This window comes from Triticum dicoccoides, chromosome 6B, assembly GCF_002162155.2.
Source record: "Triticum dicoccoides isolate Atlit2015 ecotype Zavitan chromosome 6B, WEW_v2.0, whole genome shotgun sequence".
In the NCBI taxonomy this organism is placed as follows: Eukaryota; Viridiplantae; Streptophyta; class Magnoliopsida; order Poales; family Poaceae; genus Triticum; species Triticum dicoccoides.
Genome location: NC_041391.1, coordinates 659,271,489 through 659,297,417, shown reverse-complemented (window position 1 = coordinate 659,297,417; position 25,929 = coordinate 659,271,489). Strand labels below are relative to the sequence as shown.

At 44.1% G+C, this 25,929-nt stretch overlaps 1 protein-coding gene across 2 annotated transcripts; it reads left to right on the top strand.

Annotated features, from left to right (window-relative positions):
• Positions 1-21,918: 21,918 nt before the first annotated feature.
• On the top strand, positions 21,919-25,682 carry LOC119323293 (TVP38/TMEM64 family membrane protein slr0305-like). Of its 2 annotated transcripts, none has more exons than XM_037596901.1 (5): positions 21,919-22,183; positions 23,273-23,546; positions 24,274-24,510; positions 24,603-24,820; positions 25,159-25,682. In XM_037596901.1, exons 1-5 carry the CDS (start codon positions 22,137-22,139, stop codon positions 25,406-25,408), a joined length of 1,026 nt encoding a protein of 341 aa, XP_037452798.1. In that variant the 5' UTR covers positions 21,919-22,136; the 3' UTR covers positions 25,409-25,682. The 2 variants fall into 2 exon arrangements, with proteins under 2 accessions (XP_037452798.1, XP_037452799.1); XM_037596902.1 differs by lacking the exon at positions 21,919-22,183 and adding an exon at positions 22,266-22,493.
• The last annotated feature ends 247 nt before the right edge of the window (positions 25,683-25,929 follow it).

Sequence of the window (25,929 nt, the reverse complement as noted above, 5' to 3'; positions counted from 1 at the left end):
GTATCTTCATACCTAGTTCAATCTCGTTACCGACAAGTCTCTTTACTCGTTCTGTAATACATCATCCTGCAACTAACTCATTAGTCACTTTGCTTGCAAGGCTTCTTATGATGTTCATTACCGAGAGGGCCCAGAGATACCTCTTCGATACTCGGAGTGACAAATCCTAATCTCAATCTATGCCAACCCAAAAAACACCTTCGGAGATACCTGTAGAGCATCTTTATGATCACCCAGTTACGTTGTGACGTTTGATAGCACACAAGGCATTCCTCCGGTATCCGGGGGTTGCATAATCTCATAGTCGAAGGAATATGTATTTGACATGAAGAAAGCAATAGCAATAAAATTGAACGATCATTATGCTAAGCTAAGGATGGGTATTTTCCATCACATCATTCTACTAATGATGTGATCCCGTTCATCAAATGAGAACACATGTCTATGGTTAGGAAACTTAACCATCTTTGATCAACGAGCTAGTTTAGTAGAGGCTTACTAGGGACACGGTATTTTGTCTATGTATCCACACATGTATCAAGTTTCCGGTTAATATAATTCTAGCATGAATGATAAACATTTATCATGAAATAAGAAAATATAAAATAACAACTTTATTATTGCCTCTAGGGCATATTTCCTTCAGAATGAACATTATGCAGGTGAGATCACACCCTTCAGGAAGTTTAACTAGATTCACAAACCTTAGTTGGTGGAACACAAATGCTAGATTTTGCGTTGGACATTCTGGCTACACTCAAATCTGAAAGTATATGAAAGTGATTATTAGCAATTTTGGCTATATAGAAAATGAAAATGATCCTAGCAATGCTAAGGTGAGACTACAACGCAAGGTAGAAGAAGACGAGGTAGGGTTCGGGTTAACCGAAGAACCGTGAAGACGAGGATGTTTCCATGTATTCATTTCCTTGAAGGGAAAACTCACTAGTGCAGAACCGGCCTTTAGTGCCGGTTTGTAATGGCCTTTAGTGCCGGTTCGGCAACCGGCACTAAAGAGTGGGGACTAAAGGTCCCCCCCCCCCTTTAGTACCGGTTCATTATGAATCGGCGCTAAAGTGTCACCACGTGGCACGAGCCAGGCCCGGGTGCGTGTAGGACGTTAGTACCAGTTGGTAACACCAACCGGTACTAAATGTTTGGGGGGGGGGTTGGCTTTATTTTCCATTTAATTCTTTTTTGTTTGCTGGTATTTCACGCTACTATAAATTGTACACGTTATGCATATATATAAATAGATTTTCTCGTATGTAGAACCGCATATATATATAAATATATATCATCGAATGTCTCACAACCAACACCATTAATTATTCACACATACACATGTATATACATATACAATTTCTCCTACATGTTGCCTTGGTGCCTCCGGAGCATGATGACAAGTGGTTCATGGGGGGCGGTAGCGGGTAATAGTATTCTCCTTTGGGATCTATGACCTGGTCGAGCAAAAATCCAGATATTTCCTCTTGAAGTGCTAGTATGCGGTCCGTTGGTAGGAGCTTATCCCGCACCTCTCTGAACTGTTAAGAAGGAGATCAACATGCATGTGTATTAGTTGTGTGACTAGATATCGATAATGGTGTGAATAGTGTTCTGACAAACGTACCCAGTCCTGTCTTTCAAGTCTGCTCCTTTCGGACGCCATCATGCGAATGTTCTCGCAAACATAGAATGCACACAGATCATTCCCCAGCGCCTGCTTCAGGGCCTTTACGAGAATGTAATTGAATCAGATAATGATTAATCAAGCATGATAATTAATTAATGGTATTGAAACAAGAATTAACGAGATGGTAGCTAGCTAGTACTACTTAATTACTTACCTTTGGTTGATGCCAAAACAACTTTTTTGCCCATTTGCCTGGAGTCACCTTGATGAACTTTGCCCAAGCCCTGCCCGCCGGCAAAGAAAATTAATAAAGGGGTTATTAAATAGTTCATATCAGGAAATGATGAACTAATAATAGGCCGAGATATAGTTAATAATGATTGAAATTACCTGTTGACTATCCCCTTCACGATGGTGTAGTCTTTATCTTCTTTAAGTAGTGAGTCCAGTAATTCAACTGTTCCTTTGTCAACTTTAATGTCTAACAAGATCCAGTGGTAACTGCATGCGCACAAGTTTGCATGTCTTAATTAAGCGGGCATGTGCATAAAATTAATCAACTACCATATACCATATACACTTAATTATTAACATCTAGCTAGCTAGTAAGCAAAAACAGAATTTGTATTACAAGACAGTGTGACTCACATGAAGTTGTAAGGAAGTAGTATATCTTCATTGGTATTGTGGCGCTTCAAGAACTCTAGCATGCTTTCCTCTACACTTGCTTGATAAATTGGAAGATTCCATATGTACTCATTAATGGTATTTGGGTTAATGAACCCAATGCCATAGCGTCCAGATTTTTTCATTTCATACATCTTCATCCTGCATATAATACCACAAAAAATAATATAGTGAGGATAATTACATGTAATGATTGATCAAAATTATCACTACATAGCTAGCTTGAGACTTAAATTACAGAAAGAAATCACTTATAGACAATAGCAACTGATGAGAGACTTGTCGAGTGTGTCTTGATTGTATAACTGAAATAGTTCTGAATACTCAATGGCCAGAGCTTTCTCATGGTAGTAATGCTCATGCCTGACATTCACCATGAGGGACTCTCGATTGGAAATCTTGGTAATGTTCATGTACCATTGATGCAATTCATACATTCTCATTGGGAGGTTCTTGACCTTGTTTGGCTCGACCAAAGGTTGGCCCCGGACATATTTCCGTTTTACTTCCCATTCTCTAAGCGGAGACATGGGCTCGATTTCGAGGAGTTGTCCAACAGAGATCTTGAGCATTTCAGCTTGCATTATATGCTCCTCCATTATTACCACATCGCCTAGCTTGGGAACACTAATGGTTTGCCCACAATAATATTGGGCGCGCGTACTCCTCTCATGTGTTGTTAGCACAACAAGCGGGGTGATCGCTTGCGTCGCCTGTTCTCCCAGCTGGGGAACGGTTTTCCCGCATTTTTTGCCAGCTGCTTGTTGGCTCGAGCTCGAGCTCGCTTCCTTCTGTAGTCGTGCTCGATGTAGCTTCCTGATTTGGTGCTCATAGTCTGAGTCAACAGGCTTGGGAGCTGGCGCTCTAGCCACACGAATGAAGTGGTCAATCATTTTCTCAGGCACTTTCTCCTTTGGCGGCGGTGCCAGTTTCGGTCCAAAATGGGCGTCCACTTGGGCCTGCACTATGGCTGCGTTTTGCTCCTCGGTCATGTCGTAAGGCCTCTGAGGAAGAGGAGCGAGGCTTGGACCATATTTATATCGCTTGTCTCCGCATGTACTTCCTGTACTACCTCGACTCGTACTGCTACGCACCATAGCTGCGGTGTGTCTCTTCTGCGATTGCTGAGACGGCGGAGACGGCTGACGTGGCTGACGCTATGCCGGACTTGAAGCAGGAGTCTTCTCATGTGTTCGGGGACTTGGAGGAGGTGGCAGACTTCAAGGAGGAGTCGGCTCACGCGTTCGTGGACTTGGAGGAGCGGGAGTCTGCTGACTCGGTGGCGGACTTTGAGGAGGAGTCGGCTCACGCGTTCGTGGACTTGGAGGAGCGGGAGTCTGCTGACTCGGTGGCGGACTTCGAAGAGGAGTCGGCAGACGACGCGGTGTCGGTGGACTTGGAAAGATGATGCAATCCTTTCTCCATAGGATGATACGGTGTATGGCCTCTCCCAGTGTGCGCTCGCCGTCACCTCCAGCAATGTCAAGTGCTAGCATCGAATATGGCTCCACCACTTCATCAACCATGACATGACCATAGCCATCTGGAATCGGGATGCAATGGAAGGTTGCTTCAGGGGTAATTGTGAAAGCAACGCCGTCCGCCACCTTCATGGATATGTTCTTCATTTTGGAGTGTAGCTCACAGTTAGTGTTCTCCATGATGTCATCCACAGGGTATGTATCCAGCAGTGTGTCGCCCGGGGCAGAACCAACGCTGCTTCTCGGCATGGATGGGATGGTGCTATCCAATGATGGATGATCATCCGCTTGCTGTTGCCACTGCTGAGACCCCCTTTCCTGGCTAAGTGAGTCGATCTGCTGCTGCTGCTGCTGGAATTTGAGTGCCAAGTCCGCGTGCCTTGCTTCTAGGCCTTGAAGGCGTTCTGCATCCTGCTTCCTGTGCTCCTCCTCCAGCTTCCTCTTCTTCTCCTCCCCCATCTTCTTTCTTGCACGGGACCTGTAGTCGTCGTTCCAGTCCGAAAAGACCTCATACCAGGGAATAACGCCCTTGCCTCGTGTTCTCCCTGGGTGTTCAGGATTTCCCAGGGCGCGCGTAAGCTCGTCATGCTCTCTATTGGGCATGAACACCCCCGTTCGAGCTTCTTCTATTGCGTCAAGTATCTTTTTTCGGCTCCTTTTAGACTTTCCTTCTGCGAAACCAGGCCTGTCTTCGGGTCCAACGCCCCCCCATGTGCATAGAACCAAGTTCTGCACCTGGGGGGGCAGCTCCTAGTAACCGGAGTGACCCCTGCATCCTCCATCTCTTGCTCAGACTTATCCCACTTAGGCATTCCCACCGCGTAGCCACCTGGACCCAGCCTATGGAACTGCGTCTTTTTTGCGGCATTGGCCTTGTTTTTTATCGACCGTTCCTTAGATAATTCTGAATCCTTGAATTTCACAAAATCGTCCCAGTGTTCTCTTTGCTTCTCCAGTGTTCCCGTGAATTCTGGAGTCTTCCTTTCTGCAGCGAGGTAGTTGGCCCATACAGTTTTCTTGTGGGTGTTGAATGCAATTTCCATCTTCTTAAGAGCAGCGCCCTTGACTTTGTCCACGTCTGCTTTACTGAAATAATCTGGTAGGGTGAAATGTTCCATCAGAGAATCCCAAAGGTTTTTTTGCTCTGTCGTCGAACCAAGTAACACCTAGACGTTTAGTTTTTGGCTCTTTCCATTCTTGAATGGAGATCGGGAGTAGGTCCTTCACAAGAACTCCGCACTGACGAGTCCACTTGTTCGCAATGTTCTTAAGCGATCGGGGTTCGCCACTAGGTTTGACGGAGTCGATGTTGTACTTTACACCCTCCTTCAACCTTTTGCCCGGGCCTTGCTTTGTCATGCTGTCTGTAGAAGCAGATTTTCCTGAAAGAAGGAAGATCGATTCGTTAATATATCTTCAAATAAAATAAAACATGTGATGATCACCAAATGCCTGCTTATATAAATATACCTCGCCGGTAGTCTTTTTATTTGAAGATCAGCATTCTCTGTGTCATCATAAACATTGTTTGTGTTATAATCAGAATCATAGTTCATGACTTCATCAGCTCGGTCGTCGAGATCGAATATCTTTTCATCACCCTCTCCGGTATTGTTCAGATGTTGGGAGCCGTCATCTGCTTCATTCAGATCATCTAGCCTGCCAGGGCTGCGTATGATGTCGAACAATTCCTCTTCTCTGTCTCTGTCGGTATTGTCCGCCATAGCTTTTACTTAACTAATACGGAAGAAATATAAAACAATTTAGTATTCAAATTACAATGCAAGGATGCAATCAATAAGGAAAAACTGAATCATATAGTACATAATATATGCATCGTCTCGATTAATATATAATCTCGAATACATCATCGTCTCGAATAATATATATAATCTCGAATACATCGTCTCGAATAATATATATAATCTCGAATACATCGTCTCGAATATTATATATCAAATACATCACTGGCTAGGTACCTAATAAAGATCGAGTACTACAGAAGAATCTAGGGCGCCACTCGCGGTTCCTGGGGCGCGGGCGGTGGACATCCAAAAAGAAGGAACCATCACAGGATCATATCTCCGGTCATCTGCCCAAAGAACCTGCCAAGTAGTGGAGAACATGATGTCATCCATAGCAGCCATGTAGCGATGGACGTGCTCGTCTTCCTCCCTGACATGGCGACGCACCACCTCCGGTGGGGCCGGCTGCCTCTGCACCAAATGTGGCCCACGCGAACGCCACCAAAGGAGATCAGGGTCGACGACGGGACCCGAGGCCGGGTTCCTCACCAAGTGGCGCGCCCCTCCAGGTAGCACCTCCCAGTGCCAGCCCGGCGGAGCCCAGTCCCAGACATGGGTCCTCTGAAGCATGACGTCGTCGCGAACGAGTCGGCGGCGAGGATGCGGGCCAGGCATATCGTCGAGAACAAATACTATATGCCCGCAAAAAGTAACATTTTTTAAATGATTGGATTGTGATAACTAAATTCTATATGCAAATTCTAACAATTTGACATTAATCTAATTCATCTAACTAAAACTAATTCTAAAATTTCTAACATTTCTGATTATATAACTAACATTTCTAATATTTCTATAACTAAAAAAACAGAAAATTTGCTAACGTTTCTATAAATATGTTTATAACTAAAAAACAGAAAAAAAAAATATAACATTTATATATATAACTAACATTTCTAATATTTCTATAACTAAAAAACAGAAAAAAAAATCTAACATTTCTATAGATATTTCTATAACTAAAAAACAGAAAAATTTCTATAAGTAAAATTTATAACAAAAAAACTAGTGTGTGTGTGTGTGTGTGGACATGGCGGCGGGGCATGAGCTCACCGACGAGGCGACAAAGGGGCGACGGGACGGGGCGGCAACGACGGGGTGAGGCGCGGCGACGGGGACGATGATGTTGGAAATATGCCCTAGAGGCAATAATAAATTAGTTATTATCATTATATTTCCTTGTTCATGATAATCGTTTATTATCCATGCTATAATTGTATTGATAGGAAACTCAAATACATGTGTGGGTACATAGACAACACCAAGTCCCTAGTAAGCCTCTAGATGACTAGCTCGTTGATCAATAGATGGTTACGGTTTCCTGACCATGGACATTGGATGTCGTTGATAACGGGATCACATCATTAGGAGAATGATGTGATGGACAAGACCCAATCCTAAGCCTAGCACAAAGATCGTGTAGTTCGTATGCTAAAGCATTTCTAATGTCAAGTATCATTTCCTTAGACCATGAGATTGTGCAACTCCCGGATACCGTAGGAATGCTTTGGGTGTACCAAACGTCACAACGTAACTGGGTGGCTATAAAGGTGCACTACAGGTATCTCTGAAAGTGTCTGTTGGGTTGGCACGAATCGAGACTGGGATTTGTCACTCCGGTTGACGGAAAGGTATCTCTGGGCCCACTCGGTAGGACATCATCATAATGTGCACAATGTGACCAAGGGGTTTATCACGGGATGATGTGTTACGGAACGAGTAAAGAGACTTGCCGGTAACAAGATTGAACAAGGTATCGGCATACCGACGATCGAATCTCGGGCAAGTACAATACCGCTAGACAAAGGGAATTGTATACGGGATTGCTTGAATCCTTGACATCGTGGTTCATCCGATGAGATCATCGTGGAACATGTGGGAGCCAACATGGGTATCCAGATCCCGCTGTTGGTTATTGGCCAGAGAGCTGTCTCGGTCATGTCTGCATGATTCCCGAACCCGTAGGGTCTACACACTTAAGGTTTGGTGACGCTAGAGTTGTTATGGGAATTGGTGTGCAGTTACCGAATGTTGTTCGGAGTCTCGGATGAGATCCCGGACGTCACGAGGAGTTCCGGAATGGTCCGGAGGTAACGATTTATATATGGGAAGTCCTATTTTGGCCACCGGAAAATGTTCGGAATTTTTCGGTATTGTACCGGGAAGGTTCTAGAAGGTTCCGGAGTGGGGCCCACCAGCATGGGGGGACCCACATGAACGTGGGTAGTGGGGAAAGGCCCCACACCCTTGGTCAAGGCGCACCAAGATCCCCCCTTAGAAGGAATAAGATCATATCCCGAAGGGATAAGATCAAGATCCCTAAAAAGGGGAGATAACAATCGGTGGGGAAGGAAATGATGGGATTTCTTTCCTGCCACCTTTGCCAACGCCCAAATGGACTTGGAGGGAAAGAAACCAGCCCCCTCCACCCCTATTTATAGTGGGGAGGTGCATGGGAGCTTCACCCTTGCCCCTGGCGCAGCCCTCTCCCTCCCCAACACCTCCGTAGTAGTAGTAGTAGTGCTTGGCGAAGCCCTGCCGGAGAACTGCAAGCTCCACCACCACGCCGTCATGCTGCCGGAGCTCTCCCTCAACTTCTCCTCTCCCCTTGCTGGATCAAGAAGGAGGAGACGTCCCCGGGCTGTACGTGTGTTGAACGCGGAGGTGTCGTCCGTTCGGCACTAGGATCTCCGGTGATTTGGATCATGATGAGTACGACTCCTTCAACCCCGTTCTCTTGAACGCTTCCGCTTAGAGATCTACAATGGTATGTAGATGCACTCCCCTCTCTCTCGTTGCTAGTTTCTCCATAGATAGATCTTGGTGACTCGTAGGAAAAATTTGAATTTTTGCTACGTTCCCCAACAGTGGCATCATGAGCTAGGTCTATTACGTAGATTCTTTGCACGAGTAGAACACAAAGTAGTTGTGGGCGTTAATTTTGTTCAATATGCTTACCGTTAGTAGTCCAATCTTGTTTCGATGGTATGGTTGGATGAAGCGGCCCGGACCGACCTTACACGTACACTTACGTGAGACAGGTTCCACCGACTGACATGCACTTGTTGCATAAGGTGGCTAGCGGGTGCCATTCTCTCCCACTTTAGTCGGATCGGATTCGATGAAAATGGTCCTTATGAAGGGTAAATAGCAATTGACATATCACGTTGTGGTTTTTGCGTATGTAAGAAACGTTCTTTCTAGAAACCCATAGCAGCCACGTAAAACATGCAAACAACAATTAGAGGACGTCTAACTTGTTTTTGCAGGGTGTGCTATGTGATGTGATATGGCCAAAAAGAATGTGATGAATGATATGTGATGTATGAGATTGATCATGTTCTTGTAATAGGAATCACGACTTGCATGTCGATGAGTATGACAACCAGCAGGAGCCATAGGAGTTGTCTTAATTTATTGTATGACCCGCGTGTCATTGAACAACGCCATGTAATTACTTTACTTTATTGCTAAACCGTTAGCCATAGTAGTAGAAGTAATAGTTGGTGAGACAACTTCATGAAGAAACGATGATGGAGATCATGATGATGGAGATCATGGTGTCATGCCGGTAACGATGATGATCATGGAGCCCCGAAGATGGAGATCAAAAAGGAGCAAAATGATATTGGCCATATCATGTCAATATTTTGATTGCATGTGATGTTTATCATGTTTATGCATCTTATTTTCTTAGAACGATGGTAGTAAATAAGATGATCCCTCATTAAAATTTCAAGAAAGTGTTCCCCCTAACTGTGCACTGTTGCGAAAGTTCGTCGTTTCGAAGCACCACGTGATGATCGGGTGTGATAGATTCTAACGTTCACATACAACGGGTGTAAGCCAGATTTACACTCGCGAAACACTTAGGTTGACTTGACGAGCCTAGTATGTACAAACATGGCCTCGGAACACAATAGACCGAAAGGTCGAGCATGAGTCGTATAGTAGATACGATCAACATGAAGATGTTCATCGATGATGACTAGTACGTCTCACGTGATGATCGGACACGGCCTAGTTGACTCGGATCATGTAATCACTTAGATGACTAGAGGGATGTCTATCTGAGTGGGAGTTCATAAGATGAACTTAATTATCCTGAACATAGTCAAAAGCCCTTTGCAAATCATGTCATAGCTCGCGCTGTATTTCTACAGTTTTAGATATGTTCCTAGAGAAAATATAGTTGAAAGTTGACAATAGCGACTATGCGACAGTAGATAGCTTATGTCCTTAATGCACCGCTCAGTGTGCTGAACCCCAAACATCGTCTGTGGATGTTGCGAACATCGGACATACACGTTTTGATAACTACGTGATAGTTCAGTTAAATGGTTTAGAACTGAGGCACCCAAGACATTTTTGAAATGTCGCAGAACATATGAGATGTTTCGAGGGCTGAAATTGGGATTTCAGGCTCGTGCCCACGTCAAGAGGTATAAGACCTCTGACGATTTTCTTAGCCTGCATAATAAGGGAGAAAAGCTCAATCTTGAGCTTGTGCTCAGATTGTCTGAGTACAATAATCACTTGAATTGAGTGGGAGTTGATCTTCCGGATGAGATAGTGATGTTTCTCCAAAGACATTGCCACCAAGCTACTAGAGCTTCGTGATGAACTATAACATAACAGGGATAAATATAATGATCCTTGATCTATTCGCAATGTTCGACACCGCGAATGTAGAAATCAAGAAGGAGCATCGATTGTTGATGGTTAGTGAAACCATTAGTTTTAAGAAGGGCAAGGGCAAGAAGGGGTACTTCATGAAACGGCAAATCAGTTGCTGCTCCAGTGAAGAAACCCAAGGTTGAACCCAAACCCGAGACTAAGTGCTTCTGTAATAAGGGGAACAGCCACTGGAGCAAAATTACCCTAGATACTTGGTAGATGAGAAGGCTGGCGAGGTCGATAGAAGTATATTGGATATACATTATGTTAATGTGTACTTTACTAGTACTCCTAGTAGCACCAGGGTATTAGATACCGGTTCGGTTGCTAAGTGTTAGTAACTCGAAATAAAAGAGCTATGGAATAAACGGAGACTAGCTAAAGGTGAGATGACGATGTGTGTTGGAAGTGTTTCCAAGGTTGATGTGATCAAGCATTGCCTGCTCCGTCTACCATCGAGATTGGTGTTAAACCTAAATAAGTGGTATTTGGTGTTTGCGTTGAGCATAGACATGATTGGATTATGTCTGTCGCAATACGGTTATTCATGTAAGGAGAATAATGGTTACTCTATTTATTTGAATAATACCTTCAATGGTCTTGCACCTAAAAGAATTGTTCATTGAATCTCGATCGTAGTGATACACATTTTCATGCCAAAAGATATAAGATAGTAATGATAGTACCACTTACTTGTGGCGCTGCCATGTAAGTCATATTGGTATAAAACGCATGAAGAAGCTCCATGTTGATGGATCTTTGGAGTCACTCGTTTTTTAAAAGTTTGAGACATGCGAGCCATGTCTATTGGTGTATACGCATGAAGAAACTCCATGCAGATGGATCATTTGGACTCACTTGATTTTGAATCGCTTGAGAAATGCAAATCATACCACATGGGCAAGATGACTGAAAAGCCTCGTTTTCAGTAAAATGGAACAAGATAGCAACTTGTTGGAAGTAACACATTTTGATGTGTGCAGTCCAATAAGTGCTGAGGCATGCAGTGAATATCGTTATGTTCTTACTTCACGGATGATTTAAGTAGATACTGAGTATATTTACTTGATGAAACACAAGTCTGAATTATTGAATGGTTCAAGTAATTTCAGATTGAAGTTGAAGATCATCGTGACAAGAAGATAAAATGTTTATGATATGATCATAGAGATGAGTATCTGAGTTACGAGCTTTGGCACGCAATTAAGACATTGTGGAAATTGTTTCACAATTAATACCACCTGGAACACCATAATGTGATGGTGTGTCCGAACATCATATTTGCACCCTATTGGATATAGTGCGTAGCATGGTGTATCTTATCGAATTACCACTATCGTTCATGGGTTAGGCATTAGAGACAACCGCACTCACTTTAATAGGGCACCAGGTAATTCTGTTGAGACGACACCGTTTGAACTATGGTTTGGAGAAACCTAAGTTGTCGTTTCTTAAAAGTTTGGGGCTGTGACGCTTATGTGAAAAAGTTTCAGGTTGATGAGCTCGAACCCAAAGCGGATAAAAATGCATCTTCATAGGACACCCAAAACAGTTGGGTATACCTCCTATCTCAGATCCGGTAGCAAAAGTAATTGTTTCTAGAAACGGGTCCTTTCTCGAGGAAAAGTTTCTCTCGAAAGAATTGAGTGGGAGGATGGTGGAGACTTGATGAGTTTATTGAACCATCACTTCAACCAATGAGTAGCAGGGCATAGGAAGTTGTTCATGTGGCACCTACACCAATTGAAGTGGAAGCTGATGATAGTGATCATGATGCTTCGGATCAAGTCACTACCAGACCTCGTAGGTCGACAAGGACGTGTAGTACTTCAGAGTGGTACGCAATCCTGTCTTAGAGGTCATGTTGCTAGACAACAATGAACCTACGAGCTATGGAGAGGCGATGGTGGGCCCGGATTCCGACGAATGGCTCGAGGCCATAAAATCCGAGAGAGGATCCATGACTTTGGAAGAAATACTTGATGGTCATAAGGCCGTTGGGTACAGATGGATTTTAAAAGAAAGATAGACAATGATGGTAAGTATCACCATTAAGAAAACTCGACTTGTCGTTAAGATGTTTTCCGACAAGTTCAAGGAGTTGACTACGATGAGACTTTCTCACTCGTAGTGATGCTAAGAGTCTGTTGGAATTATATTAGCAATTACTGCATGATTTACGAAATCTTGCAGATAGGATGTCAAAACATTATTTCCTCAACGATATCCTTGAGGAAAGGTTGTATGTGATACAACCAGAAGGTTTTGTCAATCCTAAAGAACGCTAACAAATATGCAAAGCTCTAGCAATCCTTCTAAGGACTGGAGTAAGCATCTTGGAGTTGGAATGTACGCTTTGATGAGATGATCAAAGATTTTCGGTTTATACAAAGTTTATGAGAAACTTGTATTTCCAAAGAAGTGAGTGGGAGAACTATAGAATTTCTGATGAGTATATGTTGTTGACATATTGTTGATCAGAAATGATGTAGAATTTCTGGAAAGCATATAGGGTTATTTGAAAAGTGTTTTTCAATAGAAAACCTGGAATAAGCTGCTTGAACATTGAGCATCAAGATCTATGAGGATAGATCAAAAATGCTAAATGGTACTTTCAAATGAGCACATACCTTGACATGATCTTGAAGGTGTTCAAGATGGATCAGTCAAAGAAGGAGTTCTTGCTTGAGTTGTAAGGTATGAAGTTAAGAGTTAAAGCTCGACCACGGCAGAAGAGAGAGAAAGGACGAAGGTCGTCCCCTATGCTTCAGACGTAGGATCTATAGTATGCTATGCTGTGTACCGCACCGGAAGTGTACCTTGCCATGAGTCAGTCAAGGGGTACAAGAATGATCCAGGAATGGATCATTGGACAGCAGTCAAAATTGTCCTTGGAGTAAATAAAGGACATGTTTCTCGATTATAGAGGTGATAAAGAGTTCGGCATAAAGGGTTACGTCGATGCAAGCTTTAACACCTGTCCGAATGACTCTGAGTAGCAAACCGGATACGTATAGTGGAGCAATCATTTGGAATAGCTCCAAGTGGAGCGTGGAAGAAGCATTTACAATATGACATAGAGAATTGCGAAATACATACATATCTGAATGTTGCAGACCCGTTGACTAAAACCTCTCTCAGAAGCAAAACATGATCAAACCCCAGAACTCATTGAGTCTTAATCACATTGTGATGTGAACTAGTTTAGTAACACTAGTAAACTCTTTGGATGTTGGTCACATGGTGATGTGACCTGTCAATGTTAATCACATGGCGATGTGAACTAGATTATTGACTCTAGTGCAAGTGGGAGACTGTTGGAAATATGCCCTAGAGGCAATAATAAATTAGTTATTATCATTATATTTCCTTGTTCACGATAATCTTTTATTATCCATGCTATAATTGTATTGATAGGAAACTCAGATACATGTGTGGGTACATAGACAACACCAAGTCCCTAGTAAGCCTCTAGATGACTAGCTCGTTGATCAATAGATGGTTACGGTTTCCTGACCATGGACATTGGATGTCGTTGATAACGGGATCACATCATTAGGAGAATGATGTGATGGACAAGACCCAATCCTAAGCCTAGCACAAAGATCGTGTAGTTCGTATGCTAAAGCTTTTCTAATGTCAAGTATCATTTCCTTAGACCATGAGATTGTGCAACTCCCAGATACCGTAGGAATGCTTTGGGTGTACCAAACGTCACAACGTAACTGGGTGGCCATAAAGGTGCACTACAGGTATCTCCGAAAGTGTCTGTTGGGTTGGCACGAATCGAGACTTGGATTTGTCACTCCGGTAGACGGAAAGGTATCTTTGGGCCCACTCAGTAGGACATCATCATAATGTGCACAATGTGACCAAGGGGTTGATCACGGGATGATGTGTTACGGAACGAGTAAAGAGACTTGCCGGTAACGAGATTGAACAAGGTATCAGCATACCGACGATCGAATCTCGGGCAAGTACAATACCGCTAGACAAAGGGAATTGTATACGGGATTGCTTGAATCCTTGACATCGTGGTTCATCCGATGAGATCATCGTGGAATATGTGGGTGCCAACATGGGTATCCAAATCCCGCTGTTGGTTATTGGCCAGAGAGCTGTCTCGGTCATGTCTGCATGATTCCCGAACCCGTAGGGTCTACACACTTAAGGTTTGGTGACGCTAGAGTTGTTATGGGAATTGGTGTGCAGTTACTGAATGTTGTTCGGAGTCCCGGATGAGATCCCGGACGTCACGAGGAGTTTCGGAATGGTCCGGAGGTAAAGATTTATATATGGGAAGTCCTATTTTGGTCACCGGAAAATGTTCGGACTTTTTCGGTATTGTACCGGGAAGGTTCTAGAAGGTTCCGGTGTGGGGCCCACCAGCATGGGGGGACCCACATGAACGTGGGTAGTGGGGAAAGGCCTCACACCCTTGGTCAAGGCGCACCAAGATCCCCACTTAGAAGGAATAAGATCATATCCCGAAGGGATAAGATCAAGATCCCTAAAAGGGGGGATAACAATCGGTGGGGAAGGAAATGATGGGATTTCTTTCATCCCACCTTTGCCAACGCCCCAATGGACTTGGAGGGAAAGAAACCAGCCCCCTCCACCCCTATATATAGTGGGGAGGTGCATGGGAGCTTCACCCTTGCCCCTGGCGCGGCCCTCTCCCTCCCCAACACCTCCTCCTCCGTAGTAGTGCTTGGCGAAGCCCTACCGGAGAACTGCAAGCTCCACCACCACGCCGTCGTGCTGCCGGAGCTCTCCCTCAACTTCTCCTCTCCCCTTGCTGGATCAAGAAGGAGGAGACGTCCCCGGGTTGTACGTGTGTTGAACGCGGAGGTGCCGTCCGTTCGGCACTAGGATCTCCGGTGATTTGGATCATGATGAGTACGACTCCTTCAACCCCGTTCTCTTGAATGCTTCCGCTTAGCGATCTACAAGGGTATGTAGATGCACTCCCCTCTCTCTCGTTGCTAGTTTCTCCATAGATAGATCTTGGTGACTCGTAGGAAAATTTTGAATTTTTGCTACGTTCCCCAACAGACGACGGGGACGGGGACGGGGACGGGGATGACCGGGGACGACGGGGATAGGGACGGCCAGGGCGGCGACGGCGATGGGGGCAATGACGAGGGGTGGCGGCGGCGGGGCAGAGGAGAATGAAGCAGAGGGAGAGATGAGAAATAAAATTTTTTGAAGCAGTTTCTTATATACAACACCCCTTTAGTGCCGGTTGGAGCCACCAACCGGTACTAAAGGTCTGTTTTGGCCAAGCCAAGCGGCGGGAAGCGCCCCCCCACTTTAGTACCGGGTGGTGGCTCCAACCGGTACTAAAGACCCCCCCCCCCTTTAGTACCGATTGGTGCCATGACCCGGTACTAAAGGTGTGTGCTGGCGCAGGTTCGTGCGGCAAGTTTAGTCCCACCTCACTAGCCGAGGGGCGTTCGCACTGGTTTATAAGCCCTAGTGCGGTAGCTCTCTCGAGCTCCTCTCCAAAGCAGGCCTACTGGGCCCACCTGTTCTGTGCTGCCCTGTGGGCCTACTGGGCCATTGCGGGCCTGCATCCTGGCCCAACAAAACATTGTGTTTCTAGTCGTATGTAGGCCGCTCAGGCCCATTAGGTGGGCTTTTTAATTTTCTTAAAAAAATTTGCTTTAATTTTTTTTGCTTTATTTATTTTTGAGTTGTTTTTTTGCTGTATATAGAGTTTCTTTGTGAATATTTTTGCTTTAGATTAGTGCCGGCAGTTTTCAAATTTGAATAGTTTAAATTTTGAATTATTTGAAATTTGTGTGAATCACTAGTTTGTGAATAACTTAACTTTGAAAATAGATTTTTCAGTGATTCTTTTTTTTCTTATGTTTAATATTATTAGTGTGTTTTATCATTATAGAGTTTCTTATGTTTAACTTAACTTTAAAATTTGTTTGCACAGAAATTTCTTCGCGTTTCAAATGCCAAAACACATAACTACCCTAACTATTACAGAGATTCCCTCCTGGGTGTGAAACACAGAAGTGATGATAGTGAAGCCGATCACATCCCAGATCTTTGGGTGTGAAACCTTTTCTTCGCGTGTGTCCCTTTGCACCGTAGCCATGGAAAATCTTCATCATTTAACTGGATGCTCGGGTCAATATTCACTGTGAATGGAGCAATTTCGTCAAACTTTTCATAATCTTCTGACATGTCTGTCTTGTCATCCACTCCCACGATGTTTCTTTTTCCTGAAAGAACTATGTGGCGCTTTGGCTCGTCGTATGATCCATTGGCTTCCTTATCTTTTCTTTTTCTCGGCCTGGTAGACATGTCTTTCACATAAAAAACCCGCGCCACATCATTGGCTAGGACAAATGGTTCGTCTACATACGTAAGATTGTTGAGATCCACTGTTGTTATTCTGTACTGCGGGTCTTCCGTTACCCCGCCTTGTGTCATATTGACCCATTTGCACTGAAACAAAGGGACCTTCAAACCACCTCAATATTTAAGTTCCCATATGTCCTCTATGTAACCATAATATGTTTCTTTTCCCGTGTTGGTTGTTGCATCAAAGCGGACACCACTGTTTTGGTTGGTGCTCTTCTTATCTTGGGCGATCGTGTAAAATGTATTCCCATTTATCTGGTACCCTTTGAAAGTCATTATATTCGAAGATGGTAACTGGGACAGCGAGTACAGGTCATCTTCAATATTGCCATCATGCATGGCACGTTTCTGCAACCAACCGACGAAAGTCCTCGTTTGTTCACGTGTAATCCAGTCGTCAGACTTCTTTGGGTGTTTGGAGTGTAGAAAATTCTTGTGTTCCTCCATATACGGAGCCACCAAGGCGGAATTCTGTAGAACTGTGTAGTGTGCTTTAGTGAGAGAATGCTCGTCCATACATATTATTTGATCCCCTCCTAGCGTGCCTTTTCCATCCAGTCTGCCCTTATGCCGCGATTCAGGAACACCAATCGGCTTAAGGTCAGGAATAAAGTCAATACAAAACTCAATGACCTCCTCATTTTCATGGCCCTTCACGATGCTTCCTTCTGGCCTAGCACGGTTATGAACATATTTCTTCAAGACTCCCATGAACCTCTCAAAGGGGAACATATTGTGTAGAAATACAGGACCCAAAATGTTAATCTCTTCGCAAAGGTGAACTAGGACGTGCGTCATGATGTTGAAGAAGGATGGTGGGAACACCAACTCGAAACTGATAAGACATTGCACCAAATCATTCTGTAACCTTGGTATGATTTCTGGATCGATTACCTCCTGAGAGATTGCATTGAGGAATGCACATAGCTTCACAATGGCTAATCGAATATTTTCTGGTAGAAGCCCCCTTAATGCAACCGGAAGCAGTTGCGTCATAATCACGTGGCAGTCATGAGACTTTAGGTTCTGGAACTTTTTCTCTGCCATATTTATTATTCCCTTTATATTCGACGAGAAGACAAATGGTACCTTCATGCTGAGCAGGCATTCAAAGAAGATTTCCTTCTCTTCTTTGGTAAGAGTGTACCTGGCCTGACCCTGATGTGTGCCGTCTTTTCCGTGCATACGTTGCTGGTCCTCCTGTGCCTCTGGTGTATCTTTTGTCTTCCCATACACGCCCAAGAAGCCAAGCAGGGTCACGCAAAGATTCTTCGTCATGTGCATCGATTGCGGAGCGGACCTCTAGGTCTTTCCAATATGGAAGGTCCCAAAATATAGATTTCTTCTTCCACATGGGTGCGCGTCCGTCAGCGTCCTTCGGAATAGGTTGTCCGCCAGGACCCTTTCCAAAGATTACCTTCAAATCCTTGCCCATATCATGTACATCAGCACCAGTACGGTGGCGAGGCTTCGTCCGGTGATCCGCCTCACCTTTGAAATGCTTCCCTTTCTTTCTTACGGGATGCTTGCTCGGAAGAAATCGACGATGTCCCAGGTACACATTCTTCCTACAACTCTCCAAATATATACTGTCGGTATCATCCAAACAGTGTGTGCATCCGCGGTATCCCTTGTTTGTCTATCCTGAAAGGTTACTGAGAGCAGGACAATCATTGATGGTCACAAACAGCAACGCCTTTAGGTCAAATTCTTCCTGTCCATGCTCATCCCACGCACGTACACCTGTTACATTCCACAGCTGTAATAGTTCTTCAACTAATGGCCTTAGGTACACATCAATGTCGTTGCCGGGTTGCTTAGGGCCTTGGATGAGCACTGGCATCATAATGAACTTCCGCTTCATGCACAACCAAGGAGGAAGGTTATACAAACATAGAGTCACAAGCCACGTGCTATGGTTGCTGCTCTGCTTCCCAAAAGGATTAATGCCATCTGCGCTTAGACCAAACCATACGTTCCTTGGGTCACCTGCAAACTCCTCCCTGTACTTTCTCTCGATTTTTCTCCACTGCGAACCGTCAGCGGGTACTCTCAACTTTCCATCTTTCTTACGGTCTTCTCCGTGCCACTGCACCACCTTCGCATGCTCTTTGTTTTGGAACAAACATTTCAACCGTGGTATTATAGGAGCATACCACATCACCTTGGCAGGAATCTTCTTCCTGGGGCACTCGCCCTCGACATCACCAGGGTCATCGCGACTGATCTTATAACGCAATGCACCGCATACCGGGCAAGCGTTCAAATCCTCGTACTCACCGTGGTAGAGGATGCAGTCATTAGGGCATGCATGTATCTTCTGCACCTCTAACCCTAGAAGGCAGACAGCCTTCTTTGCTTCATACGTACTCTCGGGTAATTCGTTGTCCTTTGGAAGCTTATTCTTTATCATTACCAGCAACTTTCCAAATCCCTTGTCAGATACACCATTCTCTGCCTTCCATTGCAGCAATTCTAGTGTGGTGCCCAACTTTTTTTTGTCAGCTTCGCAATTCGGGTAAAACAATTTCTTGTGATCCTCTAACATGCGCTGCAACTTCTTCCTCTCCAAATCACTTGCGCAGTTTCTAGTTTGCATCGGCAATGGCCCGACCTAGATCATCAGCGGGCTCATCTGATGCCTCTTCTTCAGCTTCTTCCTGCATTGCCAGCTCAGCTTCTTCCCCCATTGTTGTATCATCGTATTCAGGGAACCCATGGCCAGGATAGATGTCATCGTCCTCTTCTTCTTCATTGTCTTCCATCATAACCCCTCTTTCCCCGTGCTTGGTCCAAACATTATAGTGGGGCATGAAACCGAACTCAAATAGGTGGACGTGAATGGTTCTTGACGTAGAGTAATTGCGACCATTCTTACAACCAGCACATGGACAAGGCATAAAACCATCCGCCCGCTTGTTTGCCTCAGCGGCAAGCAAAAAAGTATGCACGCCATTAATGAACTCGGGAGAGCATCGGTCATCATACATCCATTGTCGGCTCATCTTCATTACACAACACCGAATAGACCAAATTAATACAAGTTCATACATAAAGTTCATATACAACACTTAATTAAATGCAACATACAAATAACTCCCTAGCTAAAGAATTTAAATGCAACAACAAATGCGATCAAGATTGCAACTAAGGTAACAATTGATCCAACAGCATAATGATACCAAGCCACACTATCAATGGCATATTTTCTAATCTTTCTAATCTTCAACCGCATTTTCTCCATCTTGATCTTGTGATCATCGATGACATTGGCAACATGCAACTCCAATTCCATCTTCTCCCCCTCAATTCTTTTCAATTTTTCTTTCAAATACTCGTTTTCTCTTTCAACTAAATTTAACCTCTCGACAATAGGGTCGGTTGGAATTTCCGGTTCACATACCTCCTAGATAAAAATATCTATGTCAACTTGATGGGCATAATTTGTCATAAACACGAAATGCAACAACTAGTTTTAAAAGAGAATATACCACATCCGAATCATAACAAGGACGAGGGCCGACGGGGACGGATATCAAAACCATGGCACTATGTATAACAAACAACGTACGGGTAAGATAATTATATGAGTAACTATATATCCAAATCACACAAACATCAATTTGGTAATGTAAAACATTCATGAACAAGAGCCTCACCACAAGGTGGTGCCGGCGACGGGACGGTGCCAGCGACGGGACGGTGCAGGCGATCGACGGTGGTTACGACGGAGATTTAGAAGGCACTAAGTAAACCACACCTACATATGCAAACTAAGTGTTATTTTTGACCTCAAATTGCATATAAATCAAATACTAGCACATATAGTTCCTCCCAAATTACTAAACTCACAAATTAATCACTGTACAAAGCATTGCAAGAGCTAATCTAGCAATGAGAGATGAAAGGACAAAGTTGCTAACCTTTGTGATCATTTGAATGGATGGGGCCCTTCAAATCTTGACAAATTTTGGGCAAAATTTGTGATGAGCTCGAGGAAGAGAGGGGAAGAACAGAGGAAGTGAGGGGAAAGGGGAAGAACAGAGCGAGCTCGGATGGACGAAGGGTTTATGTACGACGATCTTTAGTACCGGTTCGTGCCACGAACCGGTACTAAAGGTGCTGGAGGGGCCCCAGACTGACAACATCCTGCCACCACTCTCTTTAGTACCGGTTCATGGCACGAACTGGTGCTAAAGGTTCTCCACGAACCGGTACTAATGAGAACGGCCGGCTAGCCGTTGGAACCGGCACTAATGAACACATTAGTGCCGGCTCAAAATCAAACCGACACTAATGTGTCTCAGATTTGACCCTTTTTCTACTAGTGACTATTCATCGTTGGAGGGGTACACGTTACCATGAAGTCCCACTCTCCTTTCCTTGAGATATCAGCATGAAGACGATTCTCAACCATCAGTAGTAGACCTTGAGGCAACCTCCAAACCAGTAGGGGTAGTTGATGAGGTGGCAGGCAACGGTACGACTAGTAAGTGACTCTCTACCCGGTGGAAGAACGGTTGTATCGTTGGCAGGGCAGTCATACGTACGGCTGCGCCATTGACAGGAATAGCTGTGGGAGGAAGCAACTAGTTGAAACTTCTTTCCCACCCGGACGGTTGTCTTTGGAGCTCATTGCATATTAAACACCCAATCTCTAACTTTGAAGGCTCATGAACTCTTTGAAGCCGCCTCCAAAAATTATGGGTCCGAGACCGATACAATGATTTTGCTAGACCTGTTTTTATGCCTCAAATGCTAAACGAGTAATTATTACAACGCTATAACGATGTGTCGAAATTGCTCTAACCATCCAAACAACCATGCACGATATGAAACTCACTATCACGGGCAATTTCCAAACAAGTGCACAAAAGGAATTATAGTAATCCGTCTTGACTTTTTAATAACTAAAGTTGCCATCCAAAAAAAACCTAAAAAAACTAAAATTTGTCATATGAAAGAAGTTGTTATGCTTGTCAACTAAAGTTGCCCCGCTCGTGTCATTGAACTTATCATAAAAATCGTTTGAAGTTGTCATGTGTCCGTGCCACATATGTGGCTGCTTCTTGCAACACAACGAAGCCAGCTGCAATTGTCAACCGTCGACCTTATACTTGTGTCATTCTTTTATTTTAGAACTTCTAGAGACGAAAGAAAGTCACACCCAAGATACGACCAGAAATCATTCACCGGCGCGGTGTTGCCACGAGCACCGTGGATAAGCACAATAGAAAGAGTCGACCGCGGATATGCTTCGCTTCGCTTTGGTTTGAAGCGAACCGGCCGGCCACCAACCAACCAACGCCCCCGAATCTATCCATCATATCAAACCTTCCGCCGCCGGTGAGCTACTCGCAACGCCGGACGGCCCGACCCACTTGTTCTGGTTCTCTCCCTCCTCCGCTCCTCCGCCGCGAGCTCCCGGAGGAGACCCAACGGAGAGGGGAAGGAAGAAGCAAAGCCTCGGACATGGCACGCGTCCTCCCTCTGGACATCGAGCCCGGGGAGGCGCCCAGGTAGCGCCTCGTCCTCCCGAGCCACCGCATGCACTTTCTACTTCTTTTTATTATTTTTTCCTGCTCGGATTTCGTTGTTTTTATCTGTGGAGCGGAGCTATTTTTGGAAATTCGGTGCTCGGCGATGTATGCCTATCGTCGAGGCGAAAACCTAGCCCTCGAGGCCGCCACAATAAAGCCGCCGCTCCTCTCCTCGCCGGTGGCGCCGGGGCCTCTAGGCCGTCCCCCCTTCCGCCCCCGCGGATCCCTTGTCCCCGACCTCATCGCCGTGCTCGTCCTGGACGGCGACGCCGGCTAGATGGCCAGCCTGGTTAATGTTATCCTTTTCCTCTTCATTCTCGCTTGTCTAAAGTTTCAGTAAATCACGGTCTCCTTCAAAATTGCTTGTTTGTACATCTCATGGATAGACATTCTAGTATTGCAAGTATGCAATTTTAGCAAACGTATATCTATCTGCACTTTTTAGTTTGATGTGTGGGGTGAGGTTGGGAGGGATTTGGGTTGGATGTTGATCCAAGGGTTTCGAAAGGTGGCTGAGATTTAAGAATCATTATTATTGAGGCAACTTATGAGTCTCAGATTATCTAATTTTATTTTCCTTTTGATCGTTGCTTCCCTGTCGCCAAATATCATATCATGGTTTCAAGGGTATAACAGGAGCCTAGGATTCATTTAGGAGCACATATCTCCAGTCCTAATTTCACTAGGATAACAGGTGTCGCATTACTCGACGTTTTTCTTTGATAATAGTTTAATGCTGTATCCAATTTGGGAATCTTACTTGCACTAGCATGTTACATCCATCCATGCTGCTTTTAACTGTCATGATCCAGTCACTGTTTGTTAACGCTAGGCCATGCTACCCAAACCAGTGCATTTTGAGTTCAGTAATATGTGGGTGAATAAGCTGTAACCCTGATTGTTGTTTTAAGGAAATAACAGGGAGTTGGGCCTGTGCGACTCTAATTTAGATAAGGATCGTCACATGTCAACCTTAACCTTACATCTATGACACGAATTAATAACATCTCTACATTCGTGGGCAGCATCAGTACCTTTATTTGATAATATTTCCTGGCTTGTAAACAGAGCTGGTGAGACGGTTGCTAGCACGCCAAGCTCTTCAGCTGTGGTGTCATGCAATAGAATTGAGCATTCTGAGCAAAACATAAAGGACGACGAATACGCGATGCTGATGACGCCAGCTCAACATGCAACGGCTGACAACAACACAGAAATTTTACCTCAGCAACCCAAGTCAAGTCACTTCAGTTGGTGGATGACAGCTCTGCTTGTCTGCTTCCTTCTTACAATGGCAACTTATATCTTTGTGAAATTTGGAGCCCCCTTTGCCTTTGAGAAGGTGGGTGCAAAATAAAATCTCTTCCTTACAGGGTAATTTTAGGCAGCCCACTGGAATGTCAGTAGACTTCCATTCTTCTGGTTACCTTTCACTGAATTTCACAAAATGCATTTCAGAACCAACTGATGTTGGCTTGTTGGTTGACTCTTCGGTAGTTGGCCATTTTGGGCTGTGATCTTTTGCTTGGTCTGTATTGGTCCATAGGTTTTTTTTAATATAATAATCAGGAACTTTGAGGTGGCATGCATCTATAAATTCCATGGGACAATCATAATGCTTGAAGTCGTTATCACACTGCTCATTTTTTTTGTTTGGTTGTCCTTCAATATACTTGAACTAGCACCAGTGAGGCATTCAACTTAATACTTTTGTTTTTTGTCGAACATGTCTGTTATATGTTTCCTTTTGTCACATCTGCTTAGGTCTCAAGCATATGTAATTGTTAGGAATTACTGTTACGCCATTGACATGAATATTCTGGTTGGTTCATATAATTAGAATGCTATTTGTTTAGTGAATGCATATGTGGCATACTGAACTTTGAGAGAAATTTTAGTTGTATATATGAAAATACCAATTGTGTCATGTTTTTGAGCAATGTTGTGCATGTGTTCTCTTTGATCTTATTCTCTCTCTTTTTTATGAAGAAGATTTTGAGTTGGGTTGTTGAAACAGAACGTCTACGCTAATATGTATGTATGTATTTTCTTGTGTTTGTTACTTGCAGGTTCTTTTTCCAATCATGAAATGGGAAGCAACTGCCTTTGGTCGTCCAGTATTGGCTCTTGTCCTCATCGCATCTTTGGCTCTCTTCCCACTCATTTTAGTCCCCTCTGGACCTTCTATGTGGTTAGCAGGAATGATCTTCGGTTATGGCTGGGGTTTCGTGATTATTATTGTTGGGACTACTCTTGGCATGGTTGGAGCATATTGGATCGGCTCATTGTTCCGCGAGCGACTACATGTAAGATTTTTCAGACTTGCATCTTTTCTCTACCTGAGGAGCTGTGTCTTAATATCTTCTTCTCTGTTTTCTATTCCTTTTTTTCAATGCAGGCATGGTTAAAGAGATGGCCTCAGCAGATAGCTCTAATAAAGCTTGCTGGCGAAGGGAGTTGGTTCCACCAGTTTCGAGTGGTTGCGCTATTCAGAGTCTCACCGTTTCCATACTCGATTTTTAACTATGCCGTGGCCGTGACAGAAATCAAGTTCAGCCCTTATGTATGTGGTTCAGTTGCCGGAATGACGCCTGAGGCATTCATCTATATCTATAGGTATATACGGATATCCGCATTACAGATTATGGATTTACTAAATTCCGCTGCATCATTTTGTCATGACTATTGAGGCCATGCATCTAGGTTTATTGTGCATCTGTCATCTGATTAATGCCCTTATATAACAAAATAGTACATGGATTGCCGATCGTTAACCAATTCTGTTCCAGTAGAGTGTGTAGTATTTGGTAGACAAGCGTCATATAATCTATACATTTCTGCTCTTGATAAGCAGGAGTTTTCTTGCTGCTGATTTAAGCTAGACTGTAGTAACCCAAACAGAGACATCTCTCAAAGTAGTGATGACTTACTGATCTTGCTTAATGCTTATGCAGCGGGCGGTTGATACGTACGTTGGCCGATGTGAAGTATGGCAAGCATAAGTTGACTACGGTGGAGATAATCTACAGCGTAATCTCGTTCGTCGCTGCCGCTGCCCTCACGGTCGCCTTCACAGTTTACGCCAAGAAGTCGCTAAACAACATAAAGAGCCCAGATGATATCTCAGAGGACCACCAACCTGCTGCTGGCTCTGCTGGGGTGACTGCACTGAAAAATGGCCATCAGGACGTGCATATCCTGTAGCTTTACATGGCGTATGATGTCTGTATTCATTCAATTCACCAGAGAAAAATAGGTAGCTAGGCTCTGACAGCAGGTGGATGCACCTGTCTAACTAGATAAATATATGTATGGTTTTACTACTCCTTCTGTTCACTTTTACAAGGCGTTGTAGACGTGCAAAACAACTCAATTTCAGTTGTCTGAAATGACTTATAAAAGTGAACGGAGGATTTGCAACTCAATTTCAGCTGTTTGAAATGACTTTATAAAAGTGAACGGAGGATTTGCAACTCAATTTCAGTTGTCTGAAATGACTTACAAAAGTAAACGGTATAAAAGTGAACGGAGGGAGTACTTGATTAGTTTCATGTGGTTAATTACCCAACATGTATTTTGGCCTCGTTGGCGACTGGAAATTTGGCCTTCTCTTGAGGTGCATGTATTTTTGTATATTTAGGTGTCCCGTATGGCAGTGCATCAGAGTTTGCCTTGGCACACTGTTTCAGATGTGCATAGTGCGTGTGTAAGCTTTGTGCGCTCTG